Consider the following 22,848-nt stretch of genomic DNA (forward strand, 5'->3'; position numbering starts at 1 on the left):
AAAATATTTTATATGTACAAATATTTGAATATTAAATATTTTGACCGACATTTGTGCATCTTTTCACTACCATTTATTATTGATTAGGAAATATCCTATGCCACCGACCGCAACTCACAAATACATATGTTACCTTATGGTAATGAGGCGCTCTGTTTTTCCAGAATGAATTATCAGCTTTAAGTGCGGGGGGGGGGGGGTCACCTGTATATTAAAAATATTTCTTTCCTTTATGTTCATAACTAGACATCTAAAATTTGAATCAAATTTATTCTTTTTACTGAAATATCATTATGACAAATTATGTGATATATTTCACAAAGCATTAAAACATGATTATTTTGATGTAAAAGTCATAAAAAGCAAATATAAAATTCTGTAATTTAAGTATATATCAATATCTAAAAATTTTATAAAAAATGATGAAATTTAGGCATTCATGATTAATAATTAATCACTTCTCATCACTTTCAGTGCTTAATTTTTGTAATAGTGATAGAGATTTTTTAACTTGTTTGCTTTGTTTCTTCAAAACTTTGAATTGCTTCTGTATGTTAGATAATTGCCTCGAAATAATAAGTTGTGTGTCCACTAAGCGACGTAATGCAATCTAAAACAGAATAAATGACATTTAGCTAAACCATAAACTGTACTTAGAAAAACTTAATACTAAGTAGAATTAGAAACATTTTTATTTTTTATAGCAAACTCAAATTGCAGACAGTTTCTAAGAAATGTGCCCATTAAAATGGATTAAAGCTAGATATTTTACCAAAATACTGTCATATTGAACCAATATAAATAACAACTGTGAGAAACTTGGTATTTAGGTTGTGAGTTATAAAACAGTATGCAGGAAAAAAAAAAAAGCATAATATAGCAGAATGAACTAATTTATCCTGAACTTAAGAAGACCACCAAAAATTAAAATCCATAGCCAGACAAACTAATCCCTAAAAATGAAGCATCTATGTATCATTCTGGACACCAACATGTCCTTCCACCCTCATTTCATCTAATTTATCCTTTTTTTTTTTTTTTCCCCCCCTCTCTCCAAACAAAATCAAAATGCTTTGGAAAATCTTTATTTTATCTTTAGAGATATATATGTATTTAAAGGCAGTTTTTTTTTTTTTTTTCATTATTTTTATTTTATTTATTTTTGCTGGTACCCTGGATTTGGGCTGCCCGAGGATTGGGATTTTATTTAGTTTTTATCATTTACTTACTTATTTTTTAATTTTTTCTCTGATGTTAGGGAAGTAAGATCTGTAAACCAGAGGGTTCCGAGGGTGGCTACAGTACATACGTAGTTGTGGCCTACCTCTCAGTGGTGTAGACATACACCGGGCAGGCTTTCCAGTTGATTACCTGCCTGGTGAAAAAATGGCCAGAAACAACTCAGCAACACAACAACATACACACTTCTGGCCTTTTAGAGAGCTCTATATTCATCACAGAGTTGAACCAGGTGCTGTCCTACATAAGATACCATACATGTCTCGTGTCTGTAGGTTATTTGGTTTTCATCAAAGATTTGATTGTTTGTTTTCCTCTGGGAGCTCTCTTTGTATCGGTGTAGTCATGCTGAGTTCAAGGAGGTTCCGCTTAAGTGATCTCGTGTTTGCTGTAGATGTCTCTCTTAGGATGCTCTTCACTTTACCAATCAATTTCTTACTCCTGTTATTACCCAGTTGGTAATGGGCCAATTGGCCTATCTTGACATTTAATTCTTATCTTATCTTTTGGTGGTTCCTTGTTTTTTCATTTCTTCTACTGCTGGTCTCTCATTTCTCTTGCATTAATCATAGTGGTTACTACAGCAGCAGCACAGTATACGGCTGTGTGGATGGCCTCCAGTGTTGAACCATTTTTTTGAGGTAATGTGGTATTATTTGCCAATTGATGGTCTGTGACTTGCCATAGGATTATTTTGGGTCTCTGCTTGTGGGTCTTTATGGGGTCCATTCCCTCTAATTCTGTTAGGGTCTTCTTCCATTTATTATTATTATAAAAAAAAACTTTATTTTATAAAATTATTATTAGTACATTTTATTATATAAAAACCACTCTGAGTGGCCTTTTGAGGGTGGCCGCAGGGTGTGACAAAAAATATTTCCTTGTCATCTCACTCGATTTAGCTTCTACTCAATTTGGTGGCCAAGCATTGTAACTAGACCGAGAAGGGCAAGCACGCTTATGAATTTGTACAAAGTTATGGAATCCTACCTAACCATCAGAAATCCAGGTGATAGCACCATATAATAAGTTTACCAGATCATTCTACAGGGGATGACCCCAGAGCTCAATTCTAGGGCCACTGTTCTGGAATATGATCCTAGACGAATTCCTGGCCCTGGGGGGAGTAAATTCCCAGGCCTTTGCAGATTTAATACTAACAGTAACTGCTGAAAGCCAAACACAAATGACAACCAAGCACTTAAGCTCCTTCAAAACTGGGCCACAGTCCACTTCTTAAAAATATCATATACAAAAACAAAATCTATACTGTTGAAAGGCAGCCTGAACTTAAGAAGACCACCACAAATTAAAATCCATAGCCAGACAAACTAATCCCTAAAAATGAAGCATCTATGTATCATTCTGGACACCAACATGTCCTTCCACCCTCATCTCAAATATTTTAAGAGAAAAAATAAGAAGATTTGCCAGATTAATAGCCAGAATAACAATAAAGGACTGGGGGCTCAAGAAACACACACCAACACTGTACTCTAAAGCTTCTTCACCCCGGCGATTACATACGCTTCCCCCCGTGTGGTTCCATAGGGCCACAACTGTGATTAGCAAAAAGCTCTTGGAGACCATACAATGCTCAATTCTCCTGGTTATCACCCGTGCCTGCTGTACTGTTAGTAAGCATGCCGTTCAAGTCCTGGTGGGGGTCCTGGACCTAGAAGTTGTATGCTGTGGAATGACGTACTACCTGGCCAAAGGATTACCCTACACTCTGGAGGAATACACCATCAACCTAGCAGGGAAGGGAAGAAAGGACCAAACTTGAGAATCATGTGCAGCAGGCATGGCAGGAAAGGTGGTCTGCTTCAACAAAAGGGGAAATTACATAAGTGGTTACCACAATTATATATGTATGTAATGTTCCTGCCTACAGTCAGATGCATGTATCCTAGAACCCCTTCCTGATTCCACCCAGGTCTATTTACAACGTTTCTTCTGACAGGCTATGATGCCTTCCACGGCAAGTTAACCTATTTTCGAATAACGGAAGAAACCCTCTGCACATGTGGAGAGACAGAAACACGGTCCCACATTATGTACAGCTGCGACCATTATGAGGACCTCTGCTGTCGACCTATGATGGAACTCATATTTACCAGCAGGACTGTAGCCTCACCTTCTAGACTCGAGGGAGGAGTTCCTGGCCTTCAAGTTTGTGCAAGAGGTGTTTTCCAGATGGAGGACACTTATTGCTATTCATCACAACTAAAGCCAGTTAAATGAAATAACCAAACCTAACTGTAGAGAAACATTCAAACAGAAAGACTAAGTTAACCACACTAAGGACCTTCTGCAACAGGACCAGGAGCGGACACAGAATAAACACAGTCCATTGCTCACCTGCCTCAGGATCCCTCTGTGGCAGAAGACACCACTGATTACCAAGTCAGACTTGACTCTACACATCTCCTGAACTTGACTCTAGTGGCTGTGACCTCTGAGACGAACAACAGACATGACTATTGCTGCAGCTTGCTGCCAAGGCCTCTCTGTACCATTGCACTCTGCATGGTACTTACTTCCTGGGGGAGAAGTCTACTGTCTCCTCCCCTCCTTGCCACCCTATTTTCTTCCTTCTGGTAGAGCATGCCTCATTGACCATCTAGGGTTGCCTTCTCTATTAGTCCCACCTCTGTCTTATGTCTTCAGTCTCACCCACCCTCTCTCTAACTTTGCAACCACATCAAATGAAACCAAAATTATTCCAAACCAACACTCAAAAATTTAAGTCAACCATGCAACAACCCTATTACCATTTGGCCTTACCCTCTTTCAGCATAAATTATAGTAACACTTTTTTTTTAAGGTCCTAGCCACCTAAATCTCAGGAAATTAGGTGGCAGGATCTACCAGAGTAAATATAACTATACTGGGTGTACCTGGTCTGCCTCCACGGGACAAAGTGTGGGCAACGGTGGGTCCCAATGGCTAAAAGGCCAGATGAAAAATGGTAGAAAACATTACACACCACAATATCCATACACTTTTAAATCTCTGGCCTTTATAGTGTACTGTATCACACGACAATGTATACTATGTGGGAACCCCTGGTGCCATTTGACTCAAAAACACTTATTTCCCAATTACTTTGCAAGTAATCGGGAATTGCATTTGGCTCATCATAATAGGATGCCAATATATTTTAGTGATACTTGTTTTGGATATTAATTTATAGATAGGTCATGGGAATTCTTTTAAGGTCACTTTACTAACCAGATCTTAACCCTGGTGACATTTTTCTGTGGATCAATTTGAAGGGCACTATGTAAACAGCAAATCAAGATATAGTACCTACTACCACAAGAATGAAATCAAGGTGTAAAGAGGTTAGTGTAATATGAAAAGAAAGTGAGTACATATATTAAACTTACTATTTTATAATGCAGTGATATTAACAAAAATAAATAATATACTTTGTATGCTAATAGAAATTTCCAATATTTTAAAATCAACGAAGACAACAGTGTCACCTTTACACTAATAGAATTTACTGAGAATCCCTTTACATGTGAAATAGACTGTGCACAATAGCGAACCTCAGCTCATTTTCACAGTTATAGGACTACACCGGCAATACAACCCATGCTACTTACAGTATCTTTCAGCAAGTTCAAGAATTGTTATCATAAAATACCAAAGCATGGATTTTTGGACAGATAAGGAATGTCCTAAACCCTTCTAATATAAAAGACAGTTAAATAAAAACTGTATCTAGTCTTTTCATAAATATTAATGCCATCATTCCCAAAAACCTTAATTTAAACAGCTTTATTTCAATAATGAAAGATTTAAGGATCACATGAATTTAAATGTTCATATGATTTTTTTTCTGACTGAGGGATAGATCCTCTTAATTGTCGCATAATTATGGTATATAAGTTCGAATAGTCCCCGGACGCCTCCATATCCAGGTGGGCAGGAGCAGCAGTGTGTAGCACACGCTTCTTGATTAGACCAGGGTTCGAACCCGTGACCACCAAATACGGAGAATGCGGAAATGGTCAGGAATGACCATCACATATCCCTGGAGCAATATGGCTTTAGTTGCTAATGCTCCTAAAAAAACAAACCAAATAACAATAACGAACAGTCCTGTCTCCATTCTTTTTGTACTATCACATTAATTGTTTAATGTGATAGTACAAAATAATTATGATTCTAAAGTGCCATCATGAAATCATAGTTGGATTGAATTCTGTTAGGGAACGTCATTAAATTTATCTTAAAGAATATTAAGTTTTGATGTGACTTACCTTTGATGTGTGGTCAGCTGTTGGGTATAATTCTTTTAAATTAAATGATGTGAGAAGATTTGAAAAAAATCCACTGGCATGATTTGGATATATTGTCATTCTTTTTATTATAAATCGACGGAGAAGCCAAGTTGGAAATACTCTCTCAATAGTCAATACTAGGTCAGTCTGTAATTAAAAAGCAGAATCGTGAATTACTGTTAGGAAGATACCACATGAATATCATATATAAAAAGATATATATTTATAATGAAGTTGCACATGAAGGGCATAGCCTTGTTTTGTAAGTAGTGTTTTGCAAACCAAGCTTGCTGCTTGTTGCATTGATCTCACTGTGGAGGCACTACACCACAAGTTGCTTTGGTACGGGGCTACTCTAAATAAAACTCACTGCTCCAGTATAGAAGTATATTGCTGTGTTATTTTAAGTGTGTGCTGCTATGCATACCTGGGTTTTGATCCTATTTTAGGATCTCATTATTAGGCAGGTAGGCATAGTGAACATACAGCACCATTAGCATTTATACTTCATACAGTAGAATTCCATTTTTATAAAAATTAATTATCCAAAATTGATTTTTAAATTTTTTTTCTTTTGTTTTATTTTTTCACCAAAGAAATTGAGAGATTTAAATTTAACTGTGGGAAATAAAATTATCCTGTGAATATAATAAATTTATGATTCTGTATACAAAGTATTATGAATGAAGTAAAGAAAGGTAAATTTCATTCATGTTACTTCTGTATAATACCAACCACATTAACGCATAAACACTTTAAAAGTTACAAATTCACCACACCATTACATAAATTACTGTGAATAAGAAGTTATATAACAAACAGCCAGTTTGTAGAAATTTTATTCATTTATTTATTTTTGCTGCAGAAAAATTATGCATCATGAGTGTGATTTATGTTATATGAAGGTAGTAGGGATAATCTGTGCAGCATGCTTGGCCATTTTTGATAGCAATGTCAAACTTGAGTTTTTTTTTTTTTTTTGTACAGTCCCTTGATTTAACTTTCCAGAAACAGGGGTTTTCTTTATACAGTTTTAACTCTGCAATTAATACTTTGGACATTTTCTAAAGCAATGCACAAAACTAGAGACAAACCATGAACTACATTCTAGTTGTAGGTTATTTTCATAATAATCCAGGTCAACAATGTTTTGATAGATGAGGATATTGTTTCATCATTTAAATACTGTAATAATCTGAACAAGACAGAAATTTGATATGAAAGGGGGGGGGTTATATTATGATATATACCATGGAAACCAACATTAGGTAAAAATTAATGCCCTTTTGATCGCTACTTTATAGGCTGAATCGCAAGAAGAAATGAATTAAAAAAACCACTGGTGTGTTTGTCAATAATACAAAATTTTGCCAAGAGAAAAAAAAAATGCTGACCTCTTTCAAGCAATGTAACAGTGGCAATTATTTTAACTGTATAAGCATTTACAGTACGTAAAGTGTAAACAATAAATACAAATTACTGTTATTTTTTCTGAATTAAATTTTTATGCTACCCTTTTATATGTAAATAGAATGCATATGAAATCCACTATCAGAAATACCCTTAGTTCCAACTGTTTTAAATAATCATCTTTTCTACATGGCCATACCACCTAATTTGCTTTACATACCTTTAATTAGATACTTGTTACCTTGAGATTTTTTCTTATTTCTTCATTTAGTATAAGCAAATGAAGCAAGAAAGCAAGCTTACAACAGCAGTCAAAAAAAAAAAAAAAAAAAATCCCATTTCACCTATTTATTTCCTCCAATAGTTTGTCTAAGGTGTCATGGTGTATTTGATTAATAGCGGTCTCCGTGGTTACCCTATATACTGTTGTAGCATCTGAAAAGGCAAAAGGCCGGCAAGTGTGTGTATTTAGGTGTGTAAATGTGTGTTTTGTTGTGTTGAGTGCCAGCACCTGGCGACTGCGCAGACAGGGGACACCTAGTTCCCTGGCTCCCAACCTTGGCTACGAAGAGGCATGCCAGGGTCCACCAACTACCTGAGACTGGGGCTATCAGGCAAGCCTGGGAGCCCCAAAATTTTCAAGGAAAGGAAAGGAAAACAGGAAAATAGAAGGAATAGTATGGGAAATGGTGAGTTAGGAAAGTAGGATAGAAAGCAAAGGGATGAAAGGAAGAAAAAAGAAGTAGAGAGATGCAAAGAATTAAAAGGAAAGGAGAGGGAAGATAGCAGGAGAAGTAGGGGAGTTAGTTAGAGAGGGAAAAAATTAGAAGTAGGGGAAGAAGAGGGAGACATCCCTTGAAAAATAAGGGAGAAGATTATGACAGCTAATTAAGTATAGAGAAAGAAATACGGTGGAAATAATTGGCAAATAACTAATATTTCCCATCTGCAAGATTAGCAGCATGGGGAAATTAAAAAAAAATAAAATTTACGCTCAAAAGATCAGGGAACAAACTGATCCCAGATCTCAAATAACAAATCATTTGGAAATGGTAGCAGTTAGAACAAAACTCATTTATATGAAGTTAAAAGTTGCCATTAAAATTTAAATCAATCAATCAATCAAAAAAAAAAAAAAAATTGGCCAGAAAACTGAACACTGTACTGGCTTAACAAACAAACAAACAAACAAACAACCAGAACTAAGTCTAGTAAAACACTGTTCAATATAAAACCCCTGCTCAAATTATTGAATGGGGAGAGGCAAACAGTATGACAGTGGATGGTAAAGGTGACCTAAAGCCATAAAGCTGTGCATTTACAATGTTTTCACCTACGAAACACTTTCGGCAAAGTCTGAAAAACACAAAGTGAGACTACAAAACTTGGGAAGTCGCTAATACTATAGACATTTGTTATAATTTGTAGTTGATTTCTCAAATCTAAATAATAGTTACAATCTAAGGTAATATAAGGATAAACTGAATTTATGTAGTTTTGAGTTGATACTCCCATGGCCAGTTAGAAAAAATGTGACATTTAGTCCCAAACTGAGCCAATTACTCTATCTATCATGTACAGACACATCTGGAAGAATACTAAGTTACTCTACTCAATGGAGAATTATTCTATTGAGTTTGCCAGTCCCTCAGAAATTCTGATTTCAATCTCGCTACATCATCCTTTTCTGACAAGCCAAAATTTAGGTTATAATTATCCAGGTTTACTGGAAGTTGTTTTCTTCGATAATACAGCAAATAATGTAGAATAACATCATAATACACTCACTAGGAGTTGCCCATTAAGAACCTGCAGGACAACTGTAGAAATAGTTCTACAGGTCCTGGAAATTGCTAGTAGAAAGAAGCATTGAGACAAGAATAGTTTGTCTATGAATTTAAGTTATCCACTTTCACTACAACAGATGGAAGTTTGTTCAAGCAATCAATCACCCGCTGGCTAAAGGAAAACTTCCGCCATCTATTCTGCAACCATCCTTCCTCAATTTTAATTTATGCCCACTCATGTGTGGGCATAAAAAAATTGAGATAAAGGGCATAGTCTGAGCAAGAGGAAGAATCCTATCAGCACTGAGCTTGCTCAATCTATTCAAAGCCTTAAAAACCTCATTCGGATAATGTCACAGGTGCCTAGTCTCCAGATGCTGCAATTTGAAGAACTGAAGCCTTTCTTGGTAAGAGAAACACAATCTTTGTTCCCCTCAGCAATCTCATTACTCTTCTCTGTATGTGCTCCAGCAGCTCTGCATCATTCCTAAAATGAGGTTTGCAGGTGTGTATGCAATACTCAGTATGTGGCCTAACCATTGCCTTATAGAAGATGACAATTACCTCCTTGCTGCCCATGCTGGCAAAATTCCTGTATATAATTGACAAAATCCCATTAGTTGTCCTAGTAACTTGTCTATACTGCCCAGAAAACTTCATGTGACTGCATAATTATCCCCAAGACTTTTTCTACTACCTTGAGTGCAGTGATATGTTATTCTGGGATTACTGCTCCCATATTCTACACTTTGTATTTTTCAGTTGCTACTGTTCAGCCCAAATGGCTAACTTTTGTATTATCCAAAAACTTTGTCTTCATCAATATCATTAATGAATATTGAAAAGAATAAAGGGCCAATACTGAATTACCAGTCAAACTGGAAATTCTGCAAAGCATTATCAATTTATGACAGTGATAAACATTGAAAATTTATTGCCCCAAAAGTTATTTTTTGTGTCCAGGTAATTTGCATTTCTTTGTGCATTTGCAGCTGTTTGTAATGACACAGCTGTAGATACAGTCTCCTGTGTTTATATCTGTAAAACACTATAGTCATGTGTACCATTTCTTATATCAAAACAGTGCACTTTATACATCCTCCCAGCATTGGTATGGAAAAGGGAGTGCCTGCTCAGTGGCTCTTATTTAACTGATGTTTATAAAATTATCGGTGTTTATAAACTTTTCTTAAAAAAAAAAAAAAAAAAAATTACAAACTTTGAAATATATCTTCTTTTATCCTTCCTCAGAAAACTGTAGTTTTCTCATAGGAGTTACTTTTATCTGTACATAGTAAAGATGTTTCTGCTACATTTAATATTGTTATATAGAGAAATGGGACCTTAAAATCAGTAACGTTTATCATGCCAACCAAGTAAAATTATGTACATTATTTTCTATTGATAAATCTCCCCTCCCAAATTAATGAGGATTCACTTAGGTCTGTGTTTTTACTGCCCGAATTAAAAGTGCAAAGCATACAGGTTTTATGATTTTACTGGTATATGGGTTGAATGAATTTTGAATCACCCTGCACATAAGGCATGTAGGCATAAGATAGGAAAAATCAATGTTACCTACTAAAATATTGGTGAAATAGGAAAAATAGTCCCCTAAGGGAGGGGGTCCCACTTAGCACTTTCCTTATTATATTGCTCTTTAGAACTAGCCCAGAGAGCACTATAACACTCCTGTTATAGTGCTCTCTCTCAGAGAGCACTATAACAGGAGTTTACTGTACGTACATTATATATCATAATGAAAACAGGCTTACTTTCATTGCTAATCTCTTCAATTCTGCTTGCTCTAAAACTTCTTTGATATCATCTACAGCTAGACCAACTAAGAGGTTCATAATAAGAATTGACATAACAAGAAGAAAGACAATAAACAAAAGGTAAGTTGGAAGTCTGAAGAAAACTTCATTGTTGTTATCATTAAAGATTGCATCAAACTCGAGTTCACCGATCATCATCACTCCAGTTTTGATTAAAGCTTCAAAGGGACTTTCAAATGGATCCTATAATAAAAAATGTAATTATATATAATATACATTATTACAAATTAATTACTTATCAGGTACAGTAAAGAAATGAATTCATACAAACTTGTTCCTTTGATCTATCTTTTCAGTGGACCTTTAAGCTAGAACATTCTCAAAATTTACAATGGAATTATTTTACAAGGAGTGTTTGAAAAGTTCACAGCCTGATTACGAAAGGATAGTGGTATAGTGGTTTAAAAATGTATATAATTAATGTATAACACTTCAAACAGTAACCCAAAAAAGACTAATGTAATCAATGGTTACAGCACTGGGGAGGATGCCCCTTCCTATTCCAATGTAAAGTGGTATGCAGAATTTAAATAAGGGAAGAAGAGCCTGGAAGGTGGCCCATGCTGTGGAAGACCTGCAATATCCATCACTCCAGAAGTTAACAGTGTGAATGATTTGGCAATGGGTCATCAATGATTGACAGTTCAGTTGGTACATTGCCGGCATTTTGGGCATCTTGTCTGAACTTGCATGATGGATCCCAAAGTTGCTACCAGCAGATCAAAAACACATAAGAGTTGTCAAGTCAAGTGAACGTTTGCATTGTTTTCAAGCAGATATAACAAATTTCCTTGAAAGGTTTGTGACTGTGGATCAGATGTGGGTCAATCACTTTCAGCCAGAGACAAAGGGGCAGTCAAAATACAGTTCTTCTTCCCTTCAAAAGGGCCAAGTTGATTCCTTCTGCTGGCAAGGTGATGGCATTGGTTTTTTGGGATGCTGATGGAATATTGCTAGTGGATTACTTTCAGAAAGGCCAGACAGTCATAAGGGCATATTATTCAGACTTTGTGCAGTGTATGAATGAAAATGCCAAGGGAAACTCAGCAAAGGAGTCTTGTTCTACCAGGACAAGGAACCCTGCTCACAAGTCTGTTGTTGCCATGACTGTACTACGTGAGAGCAGCTTTGAAATCTTGGACCATCCCTCATATTCATCAGATTTAGCACCATTAGACCACCTATTTTCTAATTTGAAAAAATATCAACAACGATGTTATTGCTGCAGTAGATGCATTCCTGGAGGCCCAAAGGGAAATTTTCTTTGCAGTTGGAATCAATGCATTCCTTCATTGCAAAAGTGTATTGACTCCAAAGGTGGCTATGTTGAAAAGTAACATGTTATCATACTCCAACCACAAAATTTTCAAATGCCCTTCATAGAACAAAGTTTAGATTACGACAAAGAGTAATACATTTTTGGAATAAACTTTTACCCAATGTTTAGGAGTAAGTAGTCTGAATAAATGAAGGAGGGTTTGGACTAATTATGGAAGAAATAGCCAAATGAAGTTTTTTTTTTTTTTTTTTTTTTTTGGTAGGTGCCATATAAGCCCAGCTTCCTTGCATCATGGTGCCAATACTAATACAGTAAACTCTGTAGAATGCTTTAAAATCTGACACATTTTACAAAAAAAAATAAATATTTTAAAATCTAGAAATATTAAGAAGGCAATCCAACATTTGTATCAATGATTGCACTTGTCTTTAAAAACCCATGTAAAAAAGATTGACACTTCTTTCTTTACAAGATGCTTGCAATACTCTTTTGTCCTTTAAATCTTGCTGGCTGCAGTTTAAACTGTGGCTAGCAAGATTTAAGAGTTTAAACTGCATGGACAATGCACTGGTCTTAATTCTCATAACAGAACAACTTGACTGTGCAATGAGTTATCCTGGTATTGCATTATTTCAAAGAGAAGCCTTTACCAAAAGGTTAACTGGTCACTTGTTCAAAAGATGAGTACTGTGACACCCTGTTTTACGACCAGCTGGTCTTTCTTCAGATAGGATGTGGTCTGTAGTCACACCAACAAAACAGTTGCAAAGAAGTTGTTTGAACTGAACTGCCATGTAGTATACAAAATTGGAATGTTCAAAGTTGTAATATTTCTGAAGCTGTTTTATTTTAGCATTATTATTATCATTAGCCATATGGTGCAAAGAAGCCTGAGGCTTTTGCTGCACCAGCCAAAAAATATTTTCTGAATTACCCTGAGAGAAATAGGGGGGGGGAGAACAAGAGTCAGAAGAAGGGAATCACCAAGGAAGAGAAGAATGATGATATCCAGCTCAACTCAGAACCCTGGGTGTGCCAAGCCCATACTTGCCAGATGTGAGCCCCTGGGGTTTAGTATTAGTAGAGGCATACAGTGCAAGAAAGCAAGCTTATGCAGCATCAGCCAAAAAAAAAAAAAAAAAAAACCCTCCCATTTCACCCCTCCATTCGTTCCACATTGTCTGTCCAGCTCAGCCTTAAATTTATTTAGGCTATCAACTTCCACAACAAAAAGTGGAAGTCTTCCACAACAAAAAGTGGAAGTCTTCCACCAATCAACTACCTGCTGGCTAAAGGAAAATTTCTGTACATCTATTCTACAACTATCTTTTCTCAATTTGAATCTGCACCCCCTCAGGTTGTTAATCTGAGCAGGAGGAAGAGTCCCATCAGCATTCAGCTTGCTGAATGCTGATGGGACTCTTCCTTGCATTCAGAACAAGAGTCAGAAGAAGGGAATCACCAAGGAAGAGAAGAATGATGATATCCAGCTCAGCTCAGAACCCTGGGTGTGCCAAGCCCCCTGGGTCTGCCAAGCCCATACTCGCCAGATGTGAGCCCCTGGGGTTTAGTATTAGTAGAGGCATACAGTGCAAGAAAGCAAGCTTATGCAGCATCAGCCAAAAAAAAAACCCTCCCATTTCACCCCTCCATTCGTTCCAAATTGTCTGTCCAGCTCAGCCTTAAATTTATTTAGGCTATCAACTTCCACAACAAAAAGTGGAAGTCTTCCACCAATCAACTACCTGCTGGCTAAAGGAAAATTTCTGTACATCTATTCTACAACTATCTTTTCTCAATTTGAATCTGCACCCCCTCAGGTTGTTAATCTGAGCAGGAGGAAGAGTCCCATCAGCATTCAGCTTGCTCAACCCATTCAAGGCCTTATACACCTCAATCAGATCACCTTGCAGGTGTCTACTCTCCAGGCACTGCAATTTGCAGAAGCTAAGCCTTTTTTGGTAAAAGTATCCTTTTGTTCCCCTCACCAATCTTGTTGCCCTTCTTTGTACTTGTTCTAGCAACTCTACATCCTTCCTAAAATGAGGCCTCCGCACCTGTACACAGTACTCTAGATGTGGCCTGACCATTGCCTTGTATAACAGGATAATCACCTCCGTCCCTGCTAGCAAAATTCCTATATATCATTGACAAGACTCCATGACCTGGCCTGGCAACCCCTCCACACTGCTCAGCAAACTTCATATTTGACTGCACAATTACCCCCAGGTCTTTTTCACTTTCCACCTCCCTGAGTGTAGAACACACACACAGTTGGTACATTTCTCTTCAGTTATTGCTACCCATATGCAGTACTTTGCATTTGTCTTCGTCCATTTACTCAACTTATCTGGATCCAGTTGGAGTAGCATACTGTCCTTACTGTCATTAACAACCCTGCCAACCTTTGTATCATCTACAAACTTGGACATTAAACCTGATATACCTTCATAAATATCATTGATAAACATACAAAACAACAATGGGCCCAACACCAAACCCTGGGGAACTCCACTAATAACATTTGTCCACGAACAGCAGTGTCCATTGATTACCACTCTGTCGTCTCCCACTCAATCATCCCTTTACCATTGTAGCAACTTACCCTTAATTCCATATCTCTCCAACTTGTACAGCAGCCTTCCATGTGCAACAGTATCAAAAGCTTTCCTGAAATCCAAGTATATGATATCAAAAATATTTTTGGCATTCAGTTCCTTTGTGACCACATCATAATATCCAATAAAATTGGTCTCCTTTTAACAAACCCATGCTGTATCTTAACTATTACTGCAGTCTTGTTTAGATGATCCTGCGATGCTTCTTTAACCAGTGATTCCATTATTTTCCCCGGAACACAAGTTAAACTAACAGGTATATAGTTACTTGTGTCATCTTTTGAACCTCCTTTGTGAATTGGTGATACATTTGCATACCTCCAGTCCATGGGGACCTCCTCCGAATCCAAGGAAGCTCTCATAATTATGGCTAAGGGTTTGCTTACTTCCTTTGCTGCCTCCTTTAATATACAGCAGGCCCTCGTTATGACGCGGTTCACTTTACGGTGATTTGCTATAATGCTGTTCTTATATTATAACTCGTATCTGACTATAATGCTGTCACAAATCACTATAATGCTCTTTTACATATTGCATTTTTGACATACAGTCAGTCCTCTTATAACATGTGTTTACACTACACAAATTCGATCATGCATGATTTATAAATAGGGGAATGATATCGTGTATAACATGAACCGAATTCGCTTATGCACGATTCGTCTTTGTGTTTACAAGAAATGGCAGTTGAACGCGGAATCACCCCAACTGAATGTAACATAATAGGAATGAAGAGAAGATTCTGAAAATGTATTTGTATTTTATATCAGTGAAGGGGAAACACATTTTGCCATAATAACATAAAAACCCAAACAATTCCAGCTATGTGTGTTCAATCGATGTGGGTGGTCGGCACCTAACCCTATTTTTCCCACTGGGCCTGTTATTTATATTGCACGAAGGTTTCTAGGAACACATCTATCGTGCTATACGAGGACTGACTGTATTTAAAGAAATTGTTTCATTTTATGGAGTCGATGGCTTGAAAATAAATAGAAAAACAGCATTAAAACATTTCCCGCACTCAGTGAAATTTTCTTGCATGCTAATTTAATTGCAGTACAGTAACTTGTTACGTAGTTCCAAGATCAACATTTTAAAAAATGATCAAGTATATTGCTTGTAATATTTGCATTATATGCATTTATCCGAAGTCTAGTCATCACTCAGTACAGTATTAGACATCGTGCGTAACAGACAGTTTACTTGAACATTGAATCATAATTAATGCAACCAACGCAGTTACATTTTCAAAGAGTTAATAATGGTGGATAAGAATGAAAAAGCAACATCTGGATGCAGTACAAAGACTATAAATGTAAGAAAAAGACTGTGAATTTTAAAATTAAATTAGACGTTTTGAAGCAAATTGATTCCGGTCAACGACAAGCGGATGTGTGTCATAATTTAGGACTGGCAAGTTTAACTGCAAGGACAATTATAAAAAATAAAGAATTAATTTTAGCAGTGGGAAAGACAGCTGTTCCACTGCAAGCAACTAGGGCTAGGCCGGCTTTTAGGATTGAAATAGACAGACTAAATAATTTTATTGAAGATAAAATTAGTTTTATCTTCCAATGCAGAATTCAGAATGGATATTCTGAATTCTGCATCTGCAATTCCACAGAATCCATTCTGAATTCTGTGGAATTCAGAATGGATATTCTGAATTCCACATTGGATATTCCAATGCTGAATTCTGTTAAGTTAAAAAAAAAAAAAAAAAAAAAAAAAAAGTGGAACCATTTAAAACTAGTAAGGGCTGGTTGAATAGATTTAAAATCCAGGGAGAAGCCGTGCCGCAAGTGCAAATCAAGGAGCCGAAACTTTCAAAAAGAACTTGTTAAAATTATTGAAGAGGGGTATTATGTGTTATACTTCTCAACAATTTTTTAACATAGATGAAGCACGACTTTTTTGGAAATGAATGTTAAAAGTAGTTTCGGCTTGGGTAAAGAAAGCCTGCACGAGAACGACGACAAACGTCGGATAACTTACGCGGTAAATTAGTTTGCCGATACGGCACTCTAGCGCTGCTCACTCGGTAAACAGACGGTAGGTGTTATCGGACTGGAGCAAAGTCGAGAACGATATACTGATTGACAGGTAGGCGTGGCAAACAATGAAATGATTTATTAATAAACAATTTATGTGCTAGTCCACTCATGATTCTAAAGAAAAAAGGTTAGGTTACCCCCTCCATTTCGGAGAGGTTCAAGCTCCCATGGGATTCAAGTGGAGGTAACCTGACCTATTTTCACCATTAGGGCATATTATTGAAAGAGAAAATAAAAATACGGTCATAAAAAAATTTATTTTTTTATGAATGTATTTCTAAATATGACTGATTCTAAAGAAAAAAGGTTAGGTTACCCCCTCCACTTCGGGAGGGGTTCAAGCTCCCATGGGATTCAAGTCGAGGTAACCTGATCTTTTTTCACCGTTACAGTAAATGTTAGGGCATGTACGATTAGGACAAGTTACCATTAGTGCTGCTACAGTGATACTAAACCGATGTGTTATCGTGTGTTGTGTTCGCGCACCAATCAGCACGTCGTTTGCCACGCCTACCTGTCAATCAGTATATCGTTCTCGACTTTGCTCCAGACCGTTAACACCTACCGTCTGTTTACCGAGTGAGCAGCGCTAGAGTGCCGTATCGGCAAACTAATTTTCCGCGTAAGTTATCCGACGTTTCTCGTCGTTCTCGTGCAGGCTTTCTTTACCTTCGCCGTAGTTTCATATTGAAAGAAGAAAAAAGCATGCCAGGTTTCAAAGCCGGTAAGGAGTGGTTGACTTTGTTGGGTGGTAAAGTTGCAGAGATTTAAAATTAAAACCCCTTTCGGTTTACCAGGAAGAGGGCCAAAATACAACTCAAAATCGACACATTTTTCATAATTAAATTCATCAATCAATTAAAATCAATTTAGATCAACTGAATTTATGATTTTCATTGGAATGTTAAGTTTAATTTTGATACGTAAGTAGTTACCACATAATTATACAGTATACGCATGTAATCCAGAATATACGTACAAATGTTTGAATATTAAATATTTTGACCGATTTTTGTGCTTCTTTTCACTACCATTTATTATTGATCAGGAAATATCCAATATCACAGACTGCAAATCACAAATACATATGTTACCTTATGGGAATGCAGCGCTCGCTTAGCGCGGATTCACTTAGCACTCTGTTTTTCCGGAATGAATTTTCAGTGTTAAGCGGGGATCACCTGTAACTGGACAGATTCCGTCTACCACAGGTGCCTTTTTTATGTTTAACTTCAACAATTTCTCCTACACTTTGCTTTCAGTTATTACAAAATCTCCCTGTTAAAGTTTGATAAACTTCTGGCACTTCCCTCATTGAATACCTCCTCATGTGTGAATGTAGATGCAAAATACTCATTCAGTTTAGGCATTAGCATTAGTAGAGGCTTACAATGCAAGAAAGCAAGCCTATGCACCATCAGACAAAAAAAAAAAAAAAACAACTCTCCCATTTCATCCCTCCGTTCGTTCCAAATACCTGTCCAACTCAGCCTGACATTTATTTAGGCTATCAACTTCCATAACAAAAGATGGAAGTCTGTTCCACCAATCAACTACCTGCTGGCTAAAGGCAAACTTCTGCACATCTATCCTTCAACTGTCTTTCCTCAATTTGAATTTATGCCCTCTCAGGTGATTATTCTGAGCAAGGGGAAGAATCCCATCAGCATTGAGCATGCTCAAACCATTCAAAGCTTTATACACCTCAGTCAGATCACCTCGCAGGTGCCTAGTCTCCAGACACTGTAATCTGCAAAACTTAAGCCCGTTCTTTGTAAGAATAACCCTTTGTTCCATTCACTAATCTTGTTGCCCTTCTCTGTACTCATTCCAGCAGCTCTACATCCTTCTTGAAATGAGTCCTCAAGACCTGTATACAGTACTCAAGGTGTGGCCTGACCATTGCCTTATCCTTGCTAGAAAAATTCCTGTATATCATTGACAAGACACCATGAGCTACTTGTGCAGACCATCTGCACTGCTCAGAAAACTTCATATTTTTTTTTTTTTTTTTTTTTTTTTTGATTTGGTAGTTGTTGGCGCATCGGCTTCTGTGGCCATATTGCACCTCCCAAGGTTTTTGCAGTGCTTTGATCCAAGCCCGAGGTGCGAATCGAACCCGCGACCTTTGGGTTGCCGGGCAGGTACATTTACCCACTCGGCTAGCCCGGTCGGCCAAAACTTCATATCTGCCTGCACAATTTCCCCCAGGTACTTTTCATTCTCTACCACTGTCAGTGTAGTATCAGAGTTGATACGTTACTCTGGGTTTACTCCTTCCCATATGTAGTACTTTACATGTGTCAATGTTAAACTTCATTTGCCACCTCTCAGCCCATCTGCTCAACTTTTCTAGATCCTGTTGCAGCAGCGTACTGTCATTAGTGTCCTTAATAACCCTGCTTTATACACATAGCATTGTAGGGTCCGAAATGCCTTCATCATGCGGTAGAGGACGTTGAATGGGAGGTCGCGTGAACAGCGATCCCGCTGGAAGTCAGCATTTGCGAACCGGTTCCCGAGGCAGTAGGATGGATAAAGTCTTCTGGAGTGGATAATCCACATGCTCCAATGATTTGACGCGTTGCAGATGGTATGAACTTATTTGGTTTGTTGACAGTATCCTCCATACAGTGGATTGGGAAATACCCAATCGTTGGCCTATCGCTCGAGTACTTGTACTCGGATTGCCTTCTGCAAGACGTAGGACATTCTCCTCATTGTCTGGCATCCCCGTTGTTCACTCTTGATTCATGGTACCTCTCGCGAAACAACCAGTCTCACGTAACCTTCTGTGCACATGTGCGAAAACCATATGATGAGGAGCACGCCTGTGCGGGAAACATTACAGGTACAAGCGCAGAGTGGCGCGCCCATTACAGTCCGTAGCTCCATACGCGAGGTGCATGTCAGCCAGTTCAACGTTTGAATACTCATCCATCGTAGTGCCTCGGGAACCAGTTCGCAAATGCTGACTTCCAGCAGGATTGCTGTTCACGCGATCTCCCGTTCAACGTCCTCTACCGCATGACAAAGGCATTTCGGACCCTGCAATGCTATGTGATTCCGATTTGTCTTTGTGCCCCCTACACCTCCTGCAAGTTTGTCGCACTGGTAGTTAATCACCCTGTATGTATATATACATACATACAGGGTGTCTCAAAAATACATGGCATAACTTCAGGAATGAGTTCCTCATATGTAGACAATAAAAATATTTTATATCAATATAGTTTGCAAACTTAGACATTAAGCCTGATATACCATCATCAATATCATTTATAAATACAGAAAACAACAATGGACCTAACACTGAACCCTGAGTGACTCCACTAATAACATTAGTCCAGGAAGAGCAGTGTCCATTGATTACCACTCTGTCTTCTCCCACTCAACCATCCCTTTATCCATAGCAGCAATTTGCCTCCAATGCCACACTGCTCCAATTTGTGCAGCAGTCTTCCATGTGCAACAGTATCAAAAGCCTTTCTAAGATCCAAATATATGATATCAAAGTTATTCCCTGCATCCAATTCTTTTGTGACTACATCATAGTATCGAATCAAATTGGTCAGGCAAGACCTTCCCTTAACAAAACCATGCTGTGTCTGAGCTATAACTGAATTCTTGTCTAGCTGCAGTACTTCTTTAATCAGTGCTTCCATTAATTTCTCTGGAACAGCAGTTAAACTAACAGGTCTATAATTACTTGTCGCCCTTTGATCCTCCTTCGTGAATTGGGGTCACATTTGCACATCTCCAGTCCACGGGTACCTCCCCTGAGTCCAAAGAAGCTCTCACACATTATGGCTAAGGGTTTACTTACTTCCTCTGCTGCCTCCTTTAATATAACTGGATAGATCCCATCCACCCTGGGTGCCTTTTTTATGTTTATCTTCAACAATTTCTGCTCCACTTTCCTCTAAGTTATCACAAAATGATTTAGCTCATTGCCAGAGTTAAATTCACGTCTGACATTCCCCTCCATGAATAACTCCTCATGTGTGAATGTAGATGCAGAATATTCATTTAGTTTGTTAGCCACTTGAGCAGGATCATCAACAGTTGAACCATCAATATCCAGTGGACCAATCTGATTCATCCCCTTCCTTCTAGAGTTTAACAGGTAAAGAACTCTTTGCTGATTTTCTTTGCATCTTTTGACAAAGATTTCTCATAATCTGCCTTTGCCTGTCTAATCTCCTTTGTGACTTGGTTACAGACCACCTTATATTTATCATAGGCTTCCATGTCACCCATTAATTTATATTTATACCATGCATTTTTCTTCTCTGCCACATGTCTCATTAGTTTATCTGACATCCACTTAGGCCTAAACCTTGAAAAATATTTCTTAGTTGGTACGTAAAGCCTCCCATTTTGATTGGACAAGTTGGTAACATCACCAGTTGGTCCCACCGTATAGAATTTAAATACTGTCTCAGACCACCATAGGCGCCTGTACTAAAGCAAAAACCCTTCCCTTTGCCCCTGATGGTGGTCACCTCTTTCAGTAAATTCCACTTCAGCACACTGTGATCACTGCCACCTTGTGGTTCCTTTATCTGCAGATTCTTAATGCATGAAGAATCACTACTGATAATCTGATCAAGAGATCTATTTACTCTAGTTGCCCCCCGAACATGCTGATGAAGAAAACAATCGTCCATTAAATCCACAAAAGCCTTGCTAGTGTGAGTGACCAGTCATTATCCAGGATATTAAAATCCTCCATTATAAGACTCTGATTTACTGGCCCACTCTATTTCCCTGTATAGTTTTTTATTATACTCATCAGAGTCATTAGGCCTATAACACACTCCTACTCACAATTTTGATCTCCAAGTGCTTATGTCGCACCAAACTGACTAAACACTGCACTGTCCAGTGATGTCGACTCGCTGCACTTCCTTGGATTTTATGTGTTTCTTTACTAATTGCATAACCCCTCCTCCCTTTCTACCCTGTCTATCCTTCCTGTACACACTGTTCTCCCCAAATTCCAGTTCTGAACTCCACCACGTCTCTGATATCCTAACAATATCTGCCTTTGATGTTTTGACCAATACTTCAAATCATCAAATTTATTTACCAAACTCCTAGCATTGGTGTATACACAAGTATACATGTGCCTATTCCTATTCTTAGCTACCCTAACACAACCCAAGTGTTTACTTGTACTGCAATGACTCCCAGTAGTCTCTAAAATAACCTGTATCTTGTTTTCCAGGCTGCTGCTCATTCCAACAGAAGCAGTGCAAGAATCAAGTTTTTCAGCTACCTGAGCATGATCATCTACAGTCAACCCCTCTATGTTAAGTAGTCCAATCTGATTTATCCCTTTCCTTCCAGAGTAAAGTAAAGAATTCTTTGCATCCTTTGCCAAGAATTTCTCATAATCTGCCTTTGCCTGCCTAACCTCCTTTGTGACTTCGTTACAGATTAGTTTATATCTGCCCTAGGCTTCTGTGTCACCTGATACTTTATATGCATCCCAAAAATTTTTCTTCTCTGCCACTAGCCTCATTAGTTCATCTGACATCCATTTAGGCTAAACCTTGATGAGGAAACCATTTGGTCCTAAAACACTGTCATAGCAGCCACATCTTTTAAACAAAAATAGTCAATTAAACTTTTGGTAAGTACATCTGTTTGAAAGTAATGCAATACTAGTTAATCCTATTCTGCTATGAGAATTAAGATTAATGCAGTTTAAATACTGCTGGCTACGAAACAGATGGAAGGACAAGGTAGTTGTGTAGACATTTTCTAACTACTCTGAGGCCATATAGTTTTAGCTATATTATAACTTGAACTTGAATACTCATAGAAAATATTTTGGCAAAACTGTTTCAGAGAAGTAAAGATTAATATTGAAGTAATTACAAAAACCTTCCCCCCAGTTTCTTTCACGTCTAGCTAAGGTGTCAGTGGGACAGACTCAAGTATAAATGCAAACAATTTTTTACATGCACGACTATTATTGTCCTTGTAGAATAATTGTACAAGGACTATTATTGTCCTTGTACAATTATTCTACAAATTATCTGAACCTGGAAACTGCTATATAAAGTTGTCAGTGAGCAAACACAGCAACTTTGTTTGTTGAAAGTCTGACCCTGTGATTTGTTGATTGTAATGGCAAAAGCTAAGAAACTGTCTTCTCTTCAAAGTAAATGGTGAGTTAGTTTCACAGAGAGCTAAATAAATTCTCAGGATTTCAAAAATCAGTTAAAAATTTTTTTTTTCTCAATTTTACTGCCAATTAAAACCTATTGCAAAAGGAATCGAGTCAAAAGCTGGTTTAGTATTTGAATTATTCAAG

The 22,848-nt window shown here is 37.6% G+C and overlaps 1 protein-coding gene across 1 annotated transcript in view; it reads right to left on the reverse strand.

Annotated features, from left to right (window-relative positions):
* Window positions 1-454: 454 nt before the first annotated feature.
* Window positions 455-22,848, reverse strand: part of LOC150076305 (transient receptor potential cation channel subfamily A member 1 homolog) — a 379,883-nt gene continuing 357,489 nt past the window's right edge. Inside the window, exons 22-24 of the mRNA XM_090387313.1 lie at window positions 10,507-10,752; window positions 5,514-5,681; window positions 455-610 (exon numbers count right to left, since the gene is read on the reverse strand). Of these exons, the coding sequence (XP_090243439.1) occupies window positions 455-610; window positions 5,514-5,681; window positions 10,507-10,752 (570 nt within the window). The remainder of the gene's footprint in view (window positions 611-5,513; window positions 5,682-10,506; window positions 10,753-22,848) is intronic.

This window comes from Mastigoproctus giganteus, chromosome 13, assembly GCF_048544385.1.
Source record: "Mastigoproctus giganteus isolate SK-2022 chromosome 13, ASM4854438v1, whole genome shotgun sequence".
NCBI classification, from domain to species: Eukaryota; Metazoa; Arthropoda; class Arachnida; order Uropygi; family Thelyphonidae; genus Mastigoproctus; species Mastigoproctus giganteus.